Genomic DNA, 23,691 nt, shown 5'->3' on the forward strand with positions numbered 1-23,691 from the left:
TGTAATGCAGTGTGCATTTTCCTTATTAGGCCATTTAACCCATGTGACCCTGTAATGCTGCAGGACGCAGTCTGTGGGGAGTGGGGACTGAATCTCATCACTCCCAATAGAAGCCATTTAGACGGAGTAGAATGAGTCGTTCTGTACCACCCAGAGACAGACGCCGTTTCTCCATCCATTTTTGAATGAAATCCATCTTTATCTGCCCGGCTATTCACAGCCACCCCAATCTCTGACTGCAGTCTCAGCTATTCAGAGAGTACATATCTCTCCATTTCAAACCGATGGAGAGAAACAGAGAGAGAAAGAGAGAGAGAGAGAGAGAGAGCTAGAGAGAGCTAGAGAGAGAGCTAGAGAGAGAGAGCTAGAGAGAGAGAGCTAGAGAGCTAGAGAGAGAGCTAGAGAGAGAGAGCTAGAGAGAGAGAGCTAGAGAGAGAGCTAGAGAGGGAGAGAGAGAGCTAGAGGGTGAGCTAGAGAGGGAGAGAGAGAGCTAGAGGGAGAGAGCTAGCGAGAGAGAGAGTGAGAGAGCGAGAGCTAGAGAGAGAGCTAGAGAGAGAGAGAGAGAGTGCTAGAGAGAAAGAGAGAGAGAGAGAGCTAGAGAGAGAGAGAGAGAGCTAGAGAGAGAGAGATAGAGTGCTAGAGAGAAAGAGAGAAAGAGAGAGAGAGAGAGGACTACACTGCAAAGTAAGTGATCAAGGAAGCAGGTGTGTGTTGGATTCCTACAGACAGTCAGTATCACAATGCAGTTTATTTACTGCCTATAATAAGGAGGACTGATGCTTGCTTTAAAAGCTGATATGGAGCCAGATATGAGTTGTGCTTTCTTCTCCCCGCCAATGGCTGAATCCTGTGCAGTTCAGAGTTAGGTTTTTAACCAGCATTGATCTGATTAGGCTGCAGTCTTCCTTTGTTATCATCAGGGTCATAAATGTTTAAGGAGCATTAGGAAGCAGAAATGAGGCGGACGGAGGAGGGCTTAATGCTTAAATGACCATTACTGGATACCTCTCGCTCCATTTACAGATTAAAAGCTTTACTGGGTCTCCTGCTCTTCCATCTCTCTCCGTCTGAACACTCATCTGTCTGAGCAGACTCAGGAGGAAAAGTTTGTTGGGTTCCACAGGGAGGATGGAGGATAAGGTAGAGAGAGAGAGAGAGAGAGAGAGAGAGAGAGGAAGCGAGTGAGAGAGAGACCCTAGAAAAATAGGGAACAAGATTCTTTTCAGGGTGGAAGATATTTTCCAGTTGAAGCCTTTTTTTGTCTGGGTCATTGGGTGAGATGAACTGTGTAATGCCAATGTGCAGCACACACACACACGCACGCACACATGCACACACGCTCGCACACATGCACGCACGCACTCATGCACACACGCACGAGCCATGTAATGCCAATGTGCGCCACTCTAATCACAGGTCCTGTTTCTCACAGGTTAGAACCCCCCCCCACACACACACACACACACACACACACACACACACACACACACACACACACACAACCAGCCCAGGGGAAGAGTGATCACGAAGGAGCAGAGAGCAGGAGACCCATTTGCTCTGATTGGACACAATGGGAGAGAAACCTGTCTGATTATTTAATGGGTCTGTGATTGGTGCTCCTCTGATTCACAGACATTGTGCGTTTGCGTGCGTGTCGTGTGTTGGTGTGTGTGTGTGCGTCAGTGTGCGTGTGTGTGTGACCACAGTGTTTGGTAGTCGCTAGTCGCTCTTTAATGATCTAATAGAGCACTGGAGCATGTAGAATTAAGGAGAATTCAGACGAAGCAGAAATACATCCCAATGATTTCATTAACCACACACTGACAACGGCCATTAAACCTGATGTAGTGTTTCAATTATCATCATCGTTGTCACTGCTTTGACATAATATCACCATGTTGCACCTGGGACAGAGAACTGGTGCATGTGAAGGTAATCTATAGGCCGTCTCAATGTGTTCATGAAATGTAGTCGACTATTGACAAAACTACATTGGCTAAGTGCATCCTCTCTGCAATTCAAATATATATCCCAGTTCAAGTGCTTTTTCTTTACTTGCTCATGTACATGGTCTAGTCAGCGCATTCCCAACAGTTCCAAGGCATTTCATTTAAGGTCAACTGTACACAAAAACAAGAAGCGGAAGTAAGGAAATGTAAGATCATATATTTATTATGTTCACCGATGTACACAGGGGTGGTGGCTGTCTCTCTGAACAGCAGATGGAGGAAAGCACAGAACACTACCAGATCAAGAGAACACTGGGCGGGGTGTGTCTGGGGGGGGTCGGAACAGAACCGGTTCTGGGGGGGTAGTGGGCCGAAGCTGGCCCTCTCCTGTGGTACACAGGCATGCTTAAAGGGAAGCGGGATGAACAGAATGTTCATGGCATCATGTTTTGACATCATGTTTTATTTTGCATTCTGGAACACCAGCAGAGCAGTTCTGTGATCCCGAACGGTCCTTCCTGTGACTGCCCATTGTCCGGAGCAACACACCGAAGATAGTGGGGGGGGAGCGGGAGTCTCAAGCCTGACGAGAGAGAGGAGATCGGTCCACTCGGCGTTGCAGCGTTCGGGAGAGTGAGCAAGAAGGAAGAAAGGGTTTCATCATCATATTGTTGCTGTGCAGAGTAGTCAGGCAGTACAGTTCTGCTTGCTCAAGAATGTGCGTCTCATTTGCAGTCCCAGCGTGCGTCCTCTCCCCTTCTGAATACCCATCAGCCTATTCAGCCGACTACCTGCAGGAGGCACGGGGGGGGGGGGGAGCTCAAAATGACTGCTTCAACTCCGAAGGTGCTGGGATAGAAAAGGCTGAACATCTGAGCATTATTCAACACCATTTAGCAGGATTTGGTGCGACAGTGAACAGAGACAGAGATGCAGCATCGCCATGGTTACGCAGTGACAAACAGACAGAGCTAAGTACAGGTGCAGCAGGAAAACCTTGTAACCCTTGAGCATCCTCTGAGTCTTCCATATGCTCCATAGCAATGTCCAACACACACACAAGTCATCCTGATGGCCGATATGCAGTCAATACAACATGACACTGTTTGCGGTAATTACTGCGCGTATGCATAAACAACAACGTACACATCTGGCATAGACATATTAATGAGTACGTAGTACAGCAGTTCTATAAATTAAAGATAGGTGATTATGAATGTGATAGCAGGGCAGGCAGGTAGACAGCACTGCACAGCTGGTTGTTCACACACAAAAACACAGCACACAGAAACATCTATTGAGCGTATGAAGTAAGACAACCAACGAATGCGTGTCCCAGGTGTGGCGGCTATAGGAGCCGTTCAGGAAGGTTTGGGCTCAAATGGTGCCTTTTCCTGCTTTGGTTTTCTTGTGTATTTGTTTAAATGAATCTAATGGAAAGCGTCCTCCACTGTGTGTCCGGCTGCAGCAGCAGAGCTGAGGCTGTGCTACAGTAGAGTGCTGATGCTTTAGGACCTACAGAGTGTGAAATAGATCAGTAAGGCCAAGCCAAGCTACAGCACTTATTCTGCTATAAGCCTGCAGGTCATATCAGTTCTCGCTCTCTCTTTTTTCTCCAGCTTTGCTTTCCTCCAGTCTTCTCTCCCCGGACATGTTTCTCACAGAGTTGTGATCAGCGTGTGTCATTCTAGTTCCCTGTGTGCCTTTCTGTTGGTTCTGTTTTGTATCTCTCCCTGGCTGAGTCTCTCCACAGTGGGCGGTATAACTAAGCCAACAGTGGTGCCAACATCCAGGATTAAAATGCTCAAGTCCAGGGGAATCAGACACCATTGAACTAATGTTTGACAGTGTGTGTGTGTGTTTATGATAGAGCTGTAATATGAGCGAACAAGAACAGTAAAATAATCCCTCCCCGTTCCACTACCCTTCTCGATGCCAGTTGATTTACCGCATGGCTTCTCGGCTTGTTTATTTCAGAGATATTGATGTAAATGATTGGTATCCTCTCCTCCTCCCCTTTCTCTCTCTCTCTCTCTCAGTCTGTCTGTTGGCAGTGGAGAGGTGTCAGCAGACGACAAACGGCCGCGACAACAATTAAAAAATAACAACAGGCCTCGTAAAGGCCCCACACTGGCCTGACAGGCGCATCAATCTCCCGCCTACTTTCCTCACTGCTATCAATTAACCCCAGCACGAGATCTGCGAGCGACTAGCTGACCTTGGCATTAATGATGCTCGTGTTCTATAGAATGGAAGGATAGATCTTCAGGTGAGCGTGTTCCTCTTTTCTTTCGGAAAGAATGACTGATTGACAGACACTTTGTGTAACTGTCTGTTGTTCACGTGCCGTTGGACAGTTGGTGTGTGTAAGCTTATAATTCAATTTTAGTGCCCGGGAGAGAGTGATGCAAGACACATACTGCAGACATACCACCAATCTAGCCCCTCCCATCCCTTCTCCCCCCTCCCTTCCCTTCTCCCCCTCCCATCCCTTCTCCCCCCTTCTCTGTCCACCACCATCTCCAACCCCTCCGGATGGAAGTTAATTTTACGTCCCCCAGAAATAGGAAAGAACAAGAGACAAAAAACATTAGTGTCAGCAAAAGATTTATAAGACAGAGGAAATGGAGGGCCAGCCATTCTCTATGGTATGTTTCCGCTCAAGGGTCTCTCTCTCTCTCTCTCTGGTTTACTCTTTCTTTCTCTCCCTCTACTGCTCGCTCACCCACATTTTTCCCCAAGAGCCACTATAAGATAAAGAGTTCATGCCGTACATTATTATCTCCCCTCAAACTAAAACAAGTAAAAAGTGGAAATAGACCACACACGATAAACTCTCTCTCTACCCCGTCGTCTTCTTTGCCAGAGTCAACCCCAGACGGGCGCCTGCACCTGTTGAAAAGTTATTACATTTGGTTTGTACTTGCTTTATTACTCACATTCATGGAACGCCTTTTTTCCTTTCATTCTGACTGTTTTATTTGTGTTAATGCCGTTGGTCATTCTCCCAGGCCTGTGCTGAGTCATAGGACACAGATAGACTAATAAATCATAAGCATCTGCTGGATCTAATGTTCTGCAGCCAGGTGTGTGTGTGTGTGTGTGTGTGTGTGTGTGTGTCTGCTGACGGGGGTGAGTATGAGGCGGGAGACAAGATGATTCTGAAAAACCCTCTACTCTTTGCATAACGCTCACACACTGGCACAGACAGAACACACACACTCTGTCAAGCTACATGTTTAGAGATGCTACATATGCACATTACTTCCTTCATACCACTGATTAGTTTTTCATGACTTACTGAAAGCACTTCTCCATCACTGGAGATAGAGGTATGAATGGACAGAGTTAAGCTTGAATATACTGAAGCGCCATCGGACCCATAGTAACCTGTCACATGTTTTCACCAAAAGAGGAAATTACATATAATATATCAAGTCACTCAGTTTAACCCCCCTCCGTCACTTTGGAGTTGGTTCATCCCGGTCTGTCATACAAGACAAGTCTCTGACAGTGGGAGGTGAAGCAAGACAAAGAAAACTGTACAAATTTCTCTTTCTCTCTCTCTCTCTCTCTCTCTCTCTCTCTGTGTGGGGGGGCTCTTGTCTGTGTGAAGGGGTGCCCCCTCTTACCCCCAGCTCAGAGAGGCAGACAGTAGCAGAAGCAGCAGCAGCAGGGAGGGAGGGGGCCGATGGAAAGACGGGGGGACACCTCCCTACCCCCAGAACCCAGGTTGGACACCGTGGCCTTCTCAGCATAGAGAGGGATCACGTCAAACTGACCCCCCTCCTCCTCCTCCATATCCTCCTCTTCCTCACTCTGCTCCACCTGAGACAGAGAGAGAGATATTGTTAGAAGAGAGGAAGAGAGAAAGAAACAAGGAATGAGAAGAGAGGATGACATGAGGGATGAGTGAGGAGAAGAGAGGATGACATGAGGGATGAATGAGGAGAAGAGAGGATGACATGAGGGATGGGTGAGGAGAAGAGAGGATGGAAGGAGAGAGTGGAATAAAGGTAAGTGGAACAATGTATTGGTGGTTGAAAAAAAGAGAGAGAGACAGAGACAGAGAGAGAGAGAGAGACAGAGAGACAGAGAGACAGAGAGACAGAGAGAGAGACAGAGAGACAGAGAGAGAGAGAAAGAGAGACAGAGAAAAAGAGACAGAGAAAGAGAGACAGAGAAAGAGAGAGACAGAGAGACAGAGAGAGAGCGAGAGAGAGAGTGAAGGAGGGAGGGAGGTATGAGGAATGAATGAGGAGAAGAGAGGATGACATGAGGGATGAGTGAGGAGAAGAGAGGATGACATGAGGGATGAGTGAGGAGAAGAGAGGATGGAAGGAGAGAGTGGAATAAAGGTAAGTGGAACAATGTATTGGTGGTTGAAAAAGAGAGAGACAGAGAGAGAGAGAGAGAGAGAGAGAGACAGAGAGAGACAGAGAGAGAGAGAGAGAGAGAGAGCGAGAGAGAGAGTGAAGGAGGGAGGGAGGAATAAGGAATGAATGAGGAGAAGAGAGGATGACATGAGGGATGAGTGAGGAGAAGAGAGGATGACATGAGGGATGAATGAGGAGAAGAGAGGATGACATGAGGGATGAGTGAGGAGAAGAGAGGATGACATGAGGGATGAATGAGGAGAAGAGAGGATGACATGAGGGATGAATGAGGAGAAGAGATGATGACATGAGGGGTGAGTGAGGAGAAGAGAGGATGACATGAGGGATGAGTGAGGAGAAGAGAGGATGGAAGGAGAGAGTGGGATATAGGTAAGCGGAACAATGTATTGGTGGTTGAAAAAGAGAGACAGAGACACAGAGAGAGAGAGACAGACAGAGAGACAGACAGAGAGAGAGCGAGAGACAGAGAGAGAGAGAGAGCGAGAGAGAGAGAGAGAGAGAGAGAGAGAGAGAGAGAGAGAGAATGGAGAGAGGGGTTACAATGTGGAACACGGAGAGGAGGGAAAGAGAGAAAAGAGGGGAGAGAGAGAGTGAAGGAGGGAGGGAGGGAGGGAGGGAGTAGGAGGAAGGATTAGGGGGAGAGTGAAGGAGGGGGGGATGGATAGACAGATGGGCATGCATAAATTAATACTGATGAAGTTTGATTGATGCACTTTCTCTTGCAAACACCTTCATCTAATCCTCTCAGAGAGAGAGAGAGAGAAAAATATTTAGAGAGAGTGAGGAAGAGAGAGGGGAGAAAGAGGAAAAGAGAGATGTAGAGAGGGAGGGAGAGAGAGCAAGCAAGTGAAACAGAGTTGTAGTGGGAGAGACAGAATTAAAGACGGAGATAGTGAGAAAGGGAGACAGCCAATGAGAGAGAGAGCGAGAAAGAGAGGGTACTGGAATCCCCCTGGTCTAGCTGGCGACGGAGATAATCTCTGGCTGTGTTGAGCATGTGGGAAGCAGTGGAGACACAAAGCGCTTCACTGTCATTCTGATCAATTGACCGAACCGGATTTAGCGGTCAGCCAACAGCAGTCACTCCTGTTGTCAATGGTCATTCCAGAAGCCTCTGGTCAGGGCTCTAAATAAATACTAATCATTTGTAGCACTGGTGCTCCTAATTTTAAAAAGTTAGGAGCACCACATGAAATTCAGGAGCAACAGAAAAATAGATACCTCCATTGGGCCTATATGAATACTACTTACTTTTGAAACACATCTCCTGAAGAATCTTTGCATATACTAGTAAAGTTACCAGGTTGTTAGTATGGCTGCACGATAAGGGCAAAAAATCAAATGACGATTTTTCAATTGGACTTGGCATGTACACTGAGTGTACAAACATCAGAAACACCTGCTCTTTCCATGACAGACTGACCAGGTGAATCCAGGTGAAAGCTATGATCCCTCATTGATGTCACTTGTTAAATCCACTTCAATCAGTGTAGATGAAGGGGGGGAGACATGATAAAGAAGGATTTTTAAGCCTTGAGATAATTGAGACATGGACTGTGTGTGTGTGTGTGTGTGTGTGTGTGTGTGTGTGTGTGTGTGTGTGTGTGTGTGTGTGTGTGTGTGTGTGTGTGTCATTCAGAGGGTGAATGGGCAAGACAAAATATTAAAGTGCCTTTGAATGGGGTATGATAGTAGGTGCCAAGCGCATCGGTGTGAGTGTGTCAAGAACTGCAACGCTGCTGAGTTTTTTCACACAGTTTCCCATGTGTGTCACGAATGGTCCACCACCCAAAGGACATCCAGCCAACGTGACACAACTGGCACTGTTTTGTTGCACTGTTGCTCCCAAAATAAAAACCACACTTCAGAGCCCAGCCTGTGGTCACTTCACCTTTGGTCAATGGTCAGAGTGCTAGAGGTCTGTACTAGATCGACATATTCAGTACTTGATGGTTAGTGTTCAGGGAAAGGGAAATACCTAGTCAGTTGTACAACTGAACGTATTCAACTGAAATGTGTCTGCTGCATTTAGTAATGAGTAATGATAAGTAGTATTGAGTAATGTTAGGTAGTATTGGATAATATTGGGTAATGTTAAGTCATTTTTGGTAATGCTGAGTAATGTTAGGTAGTATTGGGTAATGTTGAGTAATGTCAGTTAGTATTGGGTAAAGTTGAGAAACGTTAGGTAGTATTGGGTAAAGTTGAGAAACGTCAGTTAGTATTGGGTAATGTTGAGTAATGTCAGTTAGTACTGGGTAATGTTGAGTAATGTCAGTTAGTATTGGGGAATGTTGAGTAATGATAGGTAGTATTGGGGAATGTTGAGTAATGATAGGTAGTATTGGGGAATGTTGGGTAATGATAGGTACGATTGGGTAATGTTAAGTAATGATAGGTAGTATTGGGTAATGTTGAGTAATGATAGGTAGTATTGGGGAATGTTGAGTAATGATAGGTACTATTGGGTATTGTTGAGTAATGTCAGTTAGTACTGGGCAATGTTGAGTAATGATAGGTAGTATTGGGTAATGCTGAGTAATGATTGGTTGTATTGGGAAATGCTGAGTAATGTTAGGTAGTATTGGGTAATGTTGAGTAGTAGTCCTCACAGCGTTGTTGCTGAGCTCATCCTGGGCGTTGTTGCTGAGCTCATTCTGCTGGTCCAAGGGGGAGGGGCGAGAGGGCGGGGGAAAAGTGCTCTCCACTGGCCGAGGGGAGGAGCTACCCATGGTACTGATGGAGTTCTCTGTGAGACAGACAGATAGACACATTACATTACATAATGTGTGTGTGTGTGTGTGTATTCACATCTGTGCATGAGAGCGAGTGTGTGTCTGAGTGTTTAACTATTTGACATATTGATGGATTGCAGTGTCAAGCAGTAAATTGATTGTTTGCCTCATGTAAAGTGCATTGATTGATTGGTCTGACAATTGCTTGATTGACATACAGTTGAAGTCGGAAGTTTACATACACCTTAGCCAAATACATTTAAACTCAGTTTTTCACAATTCCTGACATTTAATCCTAGAAAAAATTCCCTGTTTTAGGTCAGTTAGGATCACCACTTTATTTTAAGAATGTGAAATGCCAGAATAATAGTAAAGAGAATGATTTATTTCAGCTTTTATTTATTTCATCACATTCCCAGTGGGTCAGAAGTTTACATACACTCAATTAGTATTTGGTAGCATTGCCTTTAAATTGTTTAACTTGGGTCAAACGTTTCGGGTAGCCTTCCACAAGCTTCCCACAATAAGTTGGGTGAATTTTGGCCCATTCCTCCTGACACAGCTGGTGTAACTGAGTCAGGTTTGTAGGCCTCCTTGCTCGCGCATGCTTTTTCAGTTCTGCCCACATATTTTTGATAGGATTGAGGTCAGGGCATGGTGATGGTCACTCCAATACCTCCAATACCTTTGTTGTCCTTAAGCCATTTTGCCACAACTCTGGAAGTATGCTTGGGGTCATTGTCCATTTGGAAGACCCATTTGCAACCAAGCTTTAACTTCCTGACTGATGTCTTGAGATGTTGCTTCAATATATCCACATAATTGTCTTTCCTCATGATGCCATCTATTTTGTGAAGTGCACCAGTCCCTCCTGCAGCAAAGCACCCCAACAACATGATGCTGCCACCCCCGTGCTTCACGGTTGACATGTTGTGTTCTTCAGCTTGCAAGCCTTCCCCTTTTTCCTCCAAACATAATGATGGTCATTATGGCCAAACAGTTTTATTTTTGTTTCATCAGACCAGAGGACATTTCTCCAAAAAGTACGATCTTTGTCCCCATGTGCAGTTGCAAACCGTAGTCTGGCTTTTTAATGGTGGTTTTGGAGCGGTTGCTTCTTCCTTGCTGAGCGGCCTTTCAGGTTATGACGAAATAGGACTCATTTTACAGTGGATATAGATAGTTTTGTACCTGTTTCCTCCAGCATCTTCACAAGGTCCTTTGCTATTGTTCTGGGATTGATTTGAACTTTTCACACCAAAGTACGTTCATCTCTAGAAGACAGAACGCGTCTCCTTCCTGAGCAGTATGACGGCTGCGTGGTCCCATGGTGTTTATACTTGCGTACTATAGTTTGTACAGATGAACGTGGTACCTTCAGGCTTTTGGAAATTGCTCCCAAGGAGGAACCAGACTTGTGGAGGTCTACAATTTTCTTTTCTGAGGTCTTGGCTGATTTCTATTGATTTTCCCATGATGTCAAGCAAAGAGGCACTGAGTTTGACGGTCGGCCTTGAAATACATCCACAGGTACACCTCAAATTGACTCAAACTATGTTGAATAGCCAATCAGAAGCTTATAAAGCCATGAAATAATGTTCTGGAATTTTCCAAGCTGTTTAAAGGCATAGTCAACTTAGTGTATGTAAAACTTCTGACCCACTGGAATTGTGATACAGTGAATTATAAGTGAAATAATCTGTCTATAAACAATTGTTGGAAAAATGACGAAGAAGATGCCAAAACTATAGTGATTGAAAAATGAGTTTTAATGACTCCGACCTAAGTGTATGTAAACTTCCGACTTCAACTGTACATACTCATATGGGTGACGAACAGACTAACCCAGACAGGGGTTGTTGGTGAACATGTGCTGAATCCTCAGGCAGTCCTGCCATTGGTTGCCACTGCCCTCGCAGTTGCACCACAAGTCCACATCCACAGTGCTGTTGCTGACGTAGTTGGGGGTCATGATAGTGCCTGAAGGGGGGGGGTCAAAGATTACCGAAGTCAACTCCTACTGCAAAAGTTCCTAAGGCTGGCCCACTGACACAGCCCTGACACGATCCGCTAACACACTATCTGTCATCTTTATCATTCTCTATTTTCTTTTAGTCTCTCTCCTCCCTCATCTCACCCCTCTCCATCCTTCATATTTAGCTGCATCCCCCTTTCTCCTCAAGCCTCGTGAAACCAGACTGACTTCTTTCACCCCTCCCTCTCTCACTCGCTCTCTTACCGATCAGTCCGGCGTAGGATTTGAGGCACACAGCTCCACTCTCTCTGATACAGCCAGAAGGGGAATGGCCAGAGGGCTGGCAGTTATGCTGGAAATCAGCCAATCTGGACCTGAATCACACACACAGACACACACACACACACACACACAAATGAGAGTGCTTCTAGGAGCAAAAAGGTTTGTGTTTTGTGTGTGTACATTATAGTGTTTGTCTGACCTGCAGAGTTGGTCCCTCCTGCAGAAGCTCTGCAGAAGCAGACAGTTGGGCTGTATCCAGTCTCTCTCCTGGTAGGAACAGGAAGGGACGATGGTCTTCCTGCGTCTCTCCCCACACAGTTTGTCAGTACAGGGGCAGAACAGCAACCCCAGGCTGTACTCCTCCGGAACGCGCTCCAGGAAGCGCCGCAGCGCCCGGTGGCACTTCTGCCTGTTGCAGTGGTCCGAGCCTGGGGCATGCTTGGTGCAGGCCAGGACGTACTCAGACCTCAGGGAACCACATTTCTCATACAGACCACAGTCCTGGGCTGCCTTCAGACATACGTTCTGTCCATCTAGAAGAAGAGAGGAGGCTGAGAGAGAGGGGGATAGGGAAAGATAGAGGTGGATAGATATAGAGACAGGTATGGGGAAGGAGAGAGAGAGAGAAGGGGAGAGAGAGAGAGAGAGAGAGAGAGAGAGAGTGAGAGAGAGAGAGAGAGAGAGGAAGAGGGGGGCGACAGAGAGAGAAAGAAAGGGAAGAGAAAGTGAAAATCTGGTCACTTGAGTGCTGTAGAGATGAGTGGATTGATTGGTGATAGGGTTTAGGAGTGTATTGATCAGGAGTGCCTGAGGGTAATAAATGATTGTGCTGCAGGCTACCTGCTGCCACTAAGGAGGCCATTCGAGAAGACTCCACTGGCGAGTCCTCATAGGGAGACCCCTCAAAGTCATCATAACCTTCATGGTCACAGAGGAGAACATCACATTACAACCTAATAATAATAACATGGGAGGCAGCGTCATATTACAACCTAACATCATGATATCACATCGCAACCTAAACATAACAAATGCAGGAGAGATCAACACATAACCTGAAAAGAACATGACAGTAGACCGAATCACATCATAATCTCCCAACACCACAGGAGACAGAATCACAACATAATCAAACACACACGGAAGCATCACATCATAACAGGGACTCAAAGCACTCAGCCAACATCTCATTAAAACATCACACACCTGCTACCAACATCATAATAACACCTAGTCTAAATTCCATCATGGGTACATTCACCATTCATGAGGGTCAGATGAGCCATCAGGGGACCGGTCACCTGACCCTATAAAGATGGCTGTGTTCCCCATACTGTACTGTCTTTAGTCATCCTATTTAGCTAGCCTGCCTAAGTATGCTGCAGAGCTGTCTGACGATCATTTTACTAGTTCTTCAAACTAGGTGAGGTATACTTTCACAAAAGGTCTCTGTCCCTCTCATTGTTGTGTATATCCCTCTCTCATGTGGTCTGTGTATCTAACCTAACGTGGCATGCATAAAAGTATATCCTTCCAGAGATCTGTATATAATGACGAGATGCTCATTTCGCTCCCTTAACAATGGGAGTCATTGTCCCAAAGGCAGGAAAGCAGGCGTAACGTTTAGGTCCAAAATAAGCCCATAGAAACGCATTGAGCTTATTTTTGGACTGATTTTGGCGAGTGAAACATCTCACTTCAACTTTTCCTCTCTGAGCCGGAAAAAACTGCCACACGAAGATTTGGATTTTGGTAATTGTTGTTAACCATTAAAGTCCTGTCTAAGCGATATGGAATTGTTTTAAGAAGGCCAAAACCAAGGATCATTTAGTTCTTTGATTTTGGTAATTGTTGTTAACCATTAAAGTCCTGTCTAAGCGATACGGAATTGTTTTAAGAAGGCCATACCAAGGATCATTTAGTTCTTTGATTTTGGTAATTGTTGTTAACCATTAAAGTCCTGTCTAAGCGATATGGAATTGTTTTAAGAAGGCCAAAACCAAGGATCATTTAGTTCTTTGATTTTGAATTTGAAGACCCTTTGAAGTATACTATTTATTTATTTTTACAATTATATAGAACCTATTCAGCACAGAGAGGACACAACTAGTCACTAGTGCAGGCAGGCGAACGTCTGTGCCCAGTCCAGAATCCCCCCCCCCCCTCAGTCTGACTGTACTTATATTGCTACCCAGGGAGAAAGGGACGGACAAGAACTGCCACAGGCTTTCCAAGAGAAAGTACATTACAAACTCAGAAACCAAGGTGACCCCTCAAGCCTCAGTGCAATGTCTGAAACCACCAAGAGACTCCGAGCTTAGCACGGAAGCTGAACCCCTCAACACAAGCGACGAAGACAAGCTTCAATCTCAACAATTGAGAATCTCTGCCCCAGGTTCCCTTAAGGCAGCAGCAGACCAACTAAAGTCTAGGGCAGCTCTCTCTGCAAGTCAAGTACAAGCCTATTCAAGCAGCTCCAACCAGTCATCCCCAGAAGGAGATATAACTGCGGACCAGCTTTGAATACTACCACAACCCTTGAGTTCAGTATACAGGCTAGCAGCTCAGCTAGTTTGCCCTCAGCTCTTTCCAGGTCTAGATCAACTGGCCCAATCCCAGTTCCTAGGAGCTCCCAGTACCTTTCAGACATTAACTGCTCTGGACTCGGCTCAGGCAATCTACCCTCTGCTAATACTTGACCTGTACCCAACAATGGCCCCAAGAAAAGGAGCCAATAGGCATTTTACTCCAGCCATCAAAGATCTTCTTATGGGGCGGCCGGAGCAGTTCATGCCCCAAGGAGCACGAGTTCGGGAGTCGACTGGGCAGCCAAGATGGTCACTTTCTCTGCCAACCAGTAACCGTGGTCAACTACTGCCTACCCGAGCTGCAACAGTCAACCACAACAGCTCAGCCAGAACATGGCCTTGCAGCAAGTAATCTGTCCATACAGCCCCAGGAAGTGCTACAGATGACTCGAGTCCGATGGGAATAATTCATTAGCTGCACTACTGGGGGGGGGCGGCTGTTCATGAATTCTTCAACGTGAATACACTAGATGGCCAAGATTGCCTCCTGGTCAGTTGACCCATCAGGTGACCTGTCATCCGACCCTATAAAGATGGCTACACTGAACAAAAATATAAACAAAAAATGTAAAGTGTTGGCCCCATGTGGGACCAACACTTTACATGTTGTGTTTATATTTTTGTTCAGTGTAGTTAGATTGTACTCACACCATGTAATTAGTTCAGATCTGGAACATGATTCTAATTAGCCTAATTAAAGAAATACACTGCTGAAGTTGCTTTTAAGACCACACTAGGGTAGAGTTGAAGTGTACTGAGACTAAAGACTAAGTTGTGTGTGGATGCTAATGAGCTGAAATAAAAGATCCCAGAAAAGTTCCATAAGCACAAATTCTTATTCTTATTTCTTTCAAATTCTGTGCACAAATTTGTTTACATCCCTGTTAGTGATCATTTCTCCTTTGCCAAGATAATCCATTCACCTGACAGGTGTGGCATATCAAGAAACGGATTAAACAGCATGATCATTACACAGGTGCACCTTGTGCTGGGGACTATAAAGGCCACTCTAAAATGTGCAGTTTTGTCACACAACACAATGCCACAGATGTCTCAAGCTTTGAGTGAGTGTGCAATCGGCAAGCTGACTGCAGGAATGTCCACCAGAGCTGTTGCCAGAGAATTTAATGTAGATTTTTCTACCATAAGCCGCCTCCAACGTCATTTTAGAATATTTGGCAGAACTTCCAACCGGCCTCACAACCTCAGACCACGTCTAACCACGCCAGCCCAGGACCTCCACATCTGGCTTCTTCACCTGCGGGATCGTCTGAGACCAGCCGCCCGGACAGCTGATGAAACTGAGGAGTATTTCTGTCTGTAATAAAGCCCTTTTGTAAGGGAAAACTCATTCTGATTGGCTGGGCCTGGCTCCACAGTGGGTTGGCCTACGCCCTCCCAGGCCCACCCATGGCTGTGCCCCTGCACAGTCATGTGACAACCGTAGATTAGGGCATAATTTATTTATTTCAATTGATTGATTTCTTTACATGAACTGTAACTCACTAAAATCATTGAATCATTGTTGCATGTTGCATTTATATTTTTGTTCAGTATATAAATCTACTAATCTGTTCATGTAAATCCCTGTGTACTGTTTTCCTTAATGACACGGTAGGGGAGAGAACTCTGTTCTGCGTTAGAGAAGAGTGCTGTGTAATTACCGTATGCATGGTGACTAACGGAGCATGGGGAATAGCTCCATTAGCTGTCATTAACTCTCACTGACGGTGAGTCACAAATGGTACCCAATTCCATATATATATATATATATTAGTGCACTACTTTTGACCAGGACCTATGGGGAATAGTGTGCCCATTATATAGGGAATAGGGTGCCATTTGGGACACACACCTGATAGTCAGATGCGTGGCCATGCAGTGACTGTAGCATCAGTGGCAAAACACGGTGGCTATAGGGATGTGTCACAGAGGATGGCCAGGGGTCTAACGTAGTATTGGCCAAATGGTGGGTCAAGAACCAATGGTACTAAAAAATGTAAACTGCCCCCTTCCCTCTGCAAGCTAGTAATCAAACATACACACTTTGTGACACACACGCTCGTCTAGACCTACCACGTTTTTTATAAACTCATACACACACACGCGCGGACACACACTCACCCTGCCGGATCCTGATGCTCCAGTAGACTTTGAGGCAGTGCTCCTCTCTGCGTGCGCCGCGCTGACACTTGCAGGCCAACAGAGGGAGGTAGTGCAGGCCGCTCAGGGCCTCCAGGCACTCTATGCTGGCCTTGTTCCCCAGCGGAGCCAACGCCTCCTCGGATGCACAGTACTCCAGGGTCATGTACAGCTCCTTACACCGGGGGTCTTCCTTACACCCCCTCTCTGCCTCCACACAGTCTACAAAGCCAAGGGGGAGGGGTGACAAGGAGGGGACCACACCTACAGAAAAGAGGGCGGAGGAGACAGAGGGGAGGAGGAGAATGGTCAGCCATCGTATTGGGATGAGTAGCTGTTCCAAACATTTCTAAATGGTCCACTCAATATGGTGGACAGGGGGAACCCACCACGGAACGTTGCTTAAAAAGGGCATGTCCATTCTAGTATCTCTTATGACTTCCATACAAGTACTTTCACTCTGTGAACCCATTGATTTGTATTTGGGCTGAATGCACTGACGTTAAATATGAAAAGCCAATACTGGATGTATGAGTCTTTCTCTACCGTATCTCATTTCCATGGACGAGAAGGCATTGTCTTCGAGTGAATCAAAAGCCAGAGTTTACAGTGTGAGGTTTCATATTTGGGAAATACCTCCTATTTTACCCCAGAAATGTTCTGTGTGATATTTTTGGCTGCTTTCGACTGTTATTTGTAAACCAATACAAAATTCTCCCTTGGTAAAATTCAATGGTTTACGCACAAACCTACAGACACACTATCGTTTTCTGATTACAGTCATTTAAAAACTCACCGGAGAGAGAGAGAGAGAAAGCGAGACAGAGACAAACACCGTTTGGCGACACACACCAATCAGAACCTTGCTGGCTGGGACACACTCAGTGTGAGCCGCAATCAGCATGTGCTGAAAAACACGCGCACACAACCAGAGAGGAACCCTTTTATGTCTGACTCCTGCTGTGAGGGGGACTGTGGGCACGGAGTCTATCATTATTACAAAAACACAATACCACACATCCACAGGAGGGGGGTACAGCAATCTGTCTGTGACACACACACACACCTTGCCACACACTAGATCAGGGTATCCCAAACTCGGTCCTGGGGCCCCACCTGGGTACGAGTTCTGTTTTTTCGCCCGAGCACTACACAGCGGATTGAAATAGTCAGTTAGGAAACCCTGCACCCGATGGCTGAAGTGGTTGAGCAAAAGGAGCTTCATATTCAACAGAGCAACACATTTAAATCGAAAGTGTTGAGTTTCAGGAAACAGACTACCCGAGACTCTGGGTACAACGTAGATCAATGGGAGAACGTAAATGGAATAAATAAAGTACGGCGGGGTCGTAAGAACGCTTAAAGGGGCAATCAGCAGTTGCTACATCCATTTCTCGACTCATAAATGAATGATATGTACCCATCGATTCTTCAAGAATATAACTTTTATAAAGGCTTCATAAGCTTAGTTCAACTGTCGTATCCCCTGTCAGAACCCCAAAATATAAGCTTGTTTTACTCCAATGTCTATAAACAAAGAAAATGTAAACAAACACTATATAGCCTTAAAACATGGTTAAAACTATAATGTTGATATCATGGATGGTCAATCCTTGCATCCATAGCTCTGTCTATGTATTTGAGAGTGATTTATCCAGCCCTCAGCATTTCACCAAACCAGCGGTGGGGAAGCCGCTTTGTTACTGTTTCTACTGCAGATTGTCGCTTTAAACACTAGAGCACCAACTACAGGTAGAGGAAGAAGACAAATTACCCATGTCACATAAAAAGCAGGAAACTCAGACTTTCCCCCTGAACTAGTCACACGTTGCCATACACATACCAGGTGAATCACTCACAATCACATGACGTCACATTGACCTTATCACCTTTTGAAAGAAGTTGTGGGGACCCGTATGTATGTGGTTCGTAAGACATTATAAATGGTGAAACCCGTTTTAACAGCAAGCTATAAAGCATTACACCTGTAGGGTTTAAATGTTACCATTTTACATGTAACTGATCCTGGGCCAGTTCTGATGTGTCGTTCATTAATGGGATAGGTCATGGATTGGGAGAGCTGTCTCAAGATCAGTGGTTATGGATGCAGTACAGTGGAGTGCGATCCCAAAGTTCATATGAGGGAGCAGTGAGGAATGATGTCATGGAGTCCCTGTGTGTACAGCAGAATGGGCAAATTAAAGAGTTTCAGTGAAGACACACACACACACACACACACAAACAGGGTGAATCTCCCAGCCAAGGAGGCAAAAGCCCAACACACCATCTGTTACTCCTGTGTTAGAGTTCCAAATCATAGTTATCAACAAAAACACACATACAACCCCAAGCTACCCCATGGAGGCACACAACCACTAGACGGTTACACACACACACACACACACACACACACACACACACACACACACACACACACACACACACGCCTCTTCTTGGCTTTCACACACACCTCTTCTGTCCCCATATGCACACACAATCCGTATTCCAAACAAATCCTATGTGCTATCAATCCTATCATCAAATCAAAGTTAATTGGTCACGTACACAGTTTAGCAGATGTTAAAGCGGGTGCAGCGAAATGCTTGTGTTGTCAGCTCCTAAAACAAGTTACACAAAAAATAAATAATCAAAAACTAGAAACAAGAAATCAGGAATGTCAGAATGAATCCAGTTAACAACACAAACAACACTATCAGTAATCCAAATGCAGTCTACAGCACCAGTCAAATGTTTGGACACACCTACTCTTACAAGGGTGTTTCTTGATTTTTTACTATTTTCTACATTGTAGAATAATAGTGAAGACATCAACACTATGAAATTACACATGTGGAATCATGTAGTAAACAAAAAAGTATTAAACAAATATTTAAGTAGCCATCCTTTACCTTGATGACAGCTTTGCACACTGTGGCAGTCATCATGAGAGCCAGTTTCATCATAGCGCTTGATGGTTTTTAGACTGCACACAAAGTTCATGAAATTTTCTGGATTTACTGACCATGTCTTAAAGAAATGATGGACTGTAATTTCTCTTTGCTGTTCTTGCCATAATATGTCCTTGGTCTTTTACAAAATAGGGCTATCGCAGTCGACGTTTCAATTCATCCCAAAGGTGTTCGATGGGGTTGAGGTCAAACCACTGTGCAGGCCAGTCAAGTTCTTCCACACCAATCTCGACAAATAATTTATGTATGAACCTCGCTTTGTGCACAGAAAACGGCCTTCCCCAAACTGTTACCACAAAGTTGGAAGCACAAAATCATCTAGAATGTCATTGTATACTGTAGCGTTATGATTTCCCTTCAGTGGAACTAAGGGGCCTAGCCCAAACCATGAAAAACATCCCCAGACCATTATTTATCCTCCACCAAACTTTACAGTTGGCACTATGCACTGGGGCAGGTAGCGTTCTCCAGGCATCTGCCAAACCCAGATTCATCCATTGGACTACCAGATGGTGAAGCGGGATTCATCACTCCAGAGAATGCGTTTCCACTGCTCCAGAGTCCAATTACGGCACGCTTGGCATTGTGCATAGTGATCTTAGGCTTGTGTGCGGCTGCTAGGCCATGGAAACCCATTTCATGAAGCTCCCGACTAACAGTTCTTGTTCTGACATTGCTTCCTGTGGCAGTTTGGAATTTGGCAGTAAGTGCTGCAACAGAGGACAGACAAATTGTACTTACAGTTGACCAGGGAAGCTCTAGTACAGTTGAAATTTGACAAACTGACTTGTTAGAAAGTTGGCATCCTATGACAGTGCCACGTTGAAAGTCACTGAGCTTTTCGGTAAGGCCATTCTACTGCCAATGTGTTACTATGGAGATTGCATGGCTGTGTGCTCGATTTTATACACCTGACAGCAACGGTGTGGCTAAAATACCCAAATCCACTCATTTGAAGGGGTGTCCAAATACTTGTGTGTACATAGTGTGTGTTCATGTTAGTGTCACTGAAAAATAATTTGAAAATAGCCTCCTGTTGCTAGTAGAATAACATTACAATTAAAATGTTGTGTGTAAAATAGTTTGTCATTTTGGCTAAACCGCCCTTGCACTGCCCTGCCTTGCATAGTTGTTTCGGTGCACTCTAAAAATGAGAGTTTCAATAAGGGTTCTTCTAAAATCCTCAAAGTTCTTTGAAGAACCTTAGGGTCTTGGCACTGAAAAATGCCCCCAAAAGATTCTTCCAAGAGCTCCAAATGAGGTGGGGTTCATCAAGGAACCTCCTTAATTGTTTTGTTTTTTGTAGAAACCTAACTGCCCAACTGAAACATTTGGATTTCAAAGTACAGCCGGTGCAGGCACTTAACCCAAAAATGTAAAGATATCCTAAATTGAAGGTAAATTTTTATGATATAAATTGATATTGTTTTATGATGATACCATCTATCTTTTCATAATTGTTCAAATCTTCCTAAAATGGAAAATGGACACCATTCAATCAAAAAGAGGTAAGAATATATAGCTGTATTGGGTGCAGATGACTGAACTGCTCACTTTGTGTCTGCAGGTACACAGAGGAGGAGGCATACAAAGACATGTCAATTGGTATTGGTAGGTTATGCAGATCCTCCTCCCTTACCTCATTAATGAAAATATCCCACAGGCCTCTACATTATGGACAAGGTATGTGTATGAAAACCAACAGTGTTTTTCATTCACATTTACCACAAATATTGTGTTATTGTTATGCATATTATTAATAATAATAATAATATGCATAACAATAACACAATAACAATTATTAATAATAATAATATGGGAGGGGGAGTAGTTCAAAACTAAACGGCAAAGGTTATTTGAGGATTCATTAAAATGGGTTATTTGAATAACCCTTTAAAAAGGGTTCTACGAAGAACTTATAAGGGTTCCCCCAGTTTCAATTTGCAGAACCCCTAAAGGACACTCCAGGAACCTTTTATTTTTAGAGTGTATGCTTTGTAAGGAACGTATTCCCATCATCTGCTCTGTTGGCAAAGTATTCCCATAGTTCGCTTCTGGAGCCAGTTTTGTCAATAAACTGCGGGCGTGGAAGTATGTTTTCGTTAGAAGAAGCCATGCAGTCGGCATTTTCTCTCTCTTGCTTGCTTCTCAAAAGTGTTTTGCGCTGCGTCAGCCTGGCTAATTTACTACTGCCCCCTTGAGAAGAGTCTGACAAATTACTAGACAGACTCGTCATCTCAATCCGTAGGCTATGACATGAGACACATTTGACGGAAGTAGGTTAACCTAAAGAAACATATATTCTAGTAACGAACCGTTTTTCATGTTATAGTATCGAAAGAGTCAACGGCAGTTTCTGTATAGGCCTACGGTGCAATTTGAAGCGGGCAGAGAATATTGAAATGAAACAACAGGGAGCAGGTCCCACCTTTCAAAGAGCACGTCCTCGCGCTAGCTTGTGGCTCTACGTCTTACAGGAACGCGCTCACCGGCCAAGCACACGCACTGTCGTGGATGCAAGGTCCGATCACTTCCGACACCAATGTAATGAAACAGCAGGGAGCAGGTCTCGAACCCTCGACCTTCGAGCCCGAGGTCCGGCGCGCTATTGACTGTGCCGCAAAAGCATGCTCGTGCGGCAGAGTCGATTTCCGCGCTTATAAACCCAGGGTCGTTACAATACCTTTTCATTTCCCATGCATGCCATTTTCTTTCCCTTAACTGAATATTTTTCTATGAGGAAATTATAACGGAGTCTACAGCTAGCTGTTTATCTGCCGTTGACCTTTGCCAAAGCCCTCTTGTTCAACCCCAGCCTCCCGCTGTGCAGTAAAATCACCTCTGATGGAGACACCTGTCACCTGTGTGAGTGTGTGTGACCCGCTGGGCTGTCAAAACTTAATGCGCACCCCGCCGTGCGGCGCCCGGTCTCAGTGTCTGCCTCTGCGGCTACTCAAACACACCTGGACGCATATCTGGCGGTCATACGCACCTGTGCGCCGATAAGACGTCAACCACGATTCCGCTGTTTGCACACAGGCATCGGTTGAGTGCGCTTCCTCATTGAACAACAATTTTACCATTTATTCTGATGTGCGGTTGGAGGTGAGCTGAATTTATATTAAGATTTTTTTTATTTTTAAGAAAGAGACCTGCAAGCCAGAAAGGTGTTTGCGTAAATCAAACCACGCTCACTCGGGCGAGGGAGAAACAGACAACCCACAGATGATATACAATGCGACCCCTGGGACTGTCGCTTACACCAGCACACCAAAAACACAACCATTAACACGGCTAATAAATAAAACGGTCGATCCGCGAGGGAATTATTTGTGTAGCCTATGCATCGGGCGGCACCAACTCACAGAATATCAATTTCAGAATATCAAAAACGAGTGGTTTTAGCGATCATCAGCCTTTGTCCCAAGACTGGAAATAATTTCTAAAATATTTTAATTCATCCAAAGTTTAAATTCAAGTGGTTTCCAAGTGGTTCCTACAGTCTCTATTTTCACGAAATATTAATGTTGTCATAAAATGTTTATTAAGAGCAGTTTATGTAGCCTAGAAGATCAATGAATAGGTTTAATACATTTATTCATTGCAGAGCATATTAGAAGCCATGCCTGCATCCAAAGCTCACTGAAAACGCGCATTTTAACCATAATATAAAATGTTGTTATGGTGTTATGGGGGTAATTAGCCTTATTACGAATTGAAATCATCAAATACTTAAATTAGATGAGTAAATGTGTCATGATTGCCTATAAAACCCAGATGCTAAAAAACAAATTGTAAGGTCAGAGTAGACCAGCGTGTAGCTTGAATGACTGACGGCAAAAATGTATGTAACAGCATGGATATCTTCCTTCATTTTACCTCGTATGAAGATGTTGAGCAGTATTCCGAGGAGCAACATCTCCGTTATGAGTCGGGCGGAGCAGAGACACGGGAAGGGAGATTAAATTGGACGTTGTGCGTTTGGTCCGCCACCGCTCTATTTGCCCGCAAACCGACCCGCGTCACTCCGCTCAACGTTACATCCAACGGGAGTCAGTCACCACCGTTCTGGGAACAAGTTGCAGGTGTATAGTCCTTTATAACGATTACTTCCTTAGATTGCACTGGCCGAGAACCCAGCTCAGATAGATTAACTGTCACCACCGCCAAAGTGTAGCGCGTGCCCTGTAGAGTGAATACAATGAACCAAGACTCCAAAACTATTTACAGCTGTGAAACATCAGCTTACTCTGCATCCAAAGATAGATGTTCTCGAATTTTGACACTGGCTCTCGCAATTTCTCTCTCGACAGTGGCACGAGAGGAGCCCGTCCACATGCTGCCTGAGACCGTGAAGATGACAGATCCCTCCTCCTCGCGCTCGTCAGTTCACTGTGCGACAGTGTGTTAAATGACTTACACAGACGCGTCCTGAAGAAGAAGTGCTCAGGCAGGGCGACGGGGGCATATAGTTAGTGGTGTAGGGCTACTGTAGTAGGCTGGACATATTCGAGTTTGGCCATAATTTCAAACTAAATAGGATTTCATGGTCGTTTGTATTTCATGTGTCAAGCCAATCAATTTCAGCCAATCTATTTACATCCTCGTAAATATTGCCCTTTCGACTAATGGACTTACTGTCAAGCCAAACCAT

General features: G+C 44.9%; 1 protein-coding gene across 1 annotated transcript; it reads right to left on the reverse strand.

Annotated features, from left to right (window-relative positions):
- Nucleotides 1–4,543: 4,543 nt before the first annotated feature.
- LOC112220924 (GDNF family receptor alpha-4) lies at nt 4,544–23,486 on the reverse strand. The gene is made up of 8 exons (XM_024382901.2): nt 22,917–23,486; nt 16,051–16,332; nt 12,179–12,256; nt 11,538–11,889; nt 11,321–11,430; nt 10,927–11,061; nt 8,959–9,095; nt 4,544–5,777 (listed from the first exon to the last, which is right to left on the reverse strand). The coding sequence occupies exons 1-8, from the start codon at nt 22,954–22,956 to the stop codon at nt 5,589–5,591; spliced, it is 1,323 nt and encodes a 440-aa protein (XP_024238669.2). The 5' UTR covers nt 22,957–23,486; the 3' UTR covers nt 4,544–5,588.
- Nucleotides 23,487–23,691: the final 205 nt, after the last annotated feature.

Source organism: Oncorhynchus tshawytscha, linkage group LG21 (genome assembly GCF_018296145.1).
Source record: "Oncorhynchus tshawytscha isolate Ot180627B linkage group LG21, Otsh_v2.0, whole genome shotgun sequence".
NCBI lineage: Eukaryota > Metazoa > Chordata > Actinopteri > Salmoniformes > Salmonidae > Oncorhynchus > Oncorhynchus tshawytscha.

What these genes read in the sequence shown, in the direction of transcription:
- LOC112220924 (XM_024382901.2), bottom strand. Translation starts at nt 22,956, where the DNA reads ATGTTGCTCCTCGGAATACTGCTCAACATCTTCATACGAG. An exon ending in GCTCAACATCTTCATACGAG is followed by an intron (nt 16,333 to 22,916) that starts GTAAAATGAAGG and finishes TCTTTTCTGTAG; the next exon opens with GTGTGGTCCCCTCCTTGTCA. An exon ending in ATGAGCTCAGCAACAACGCT is followed by an intron (nt 5,778 to 8,958) that starts GTGAGGACTACT and finishes TCTCTGTCTCAG; the next exon opens with GTGGAGCAGAGTGAGGAAGA.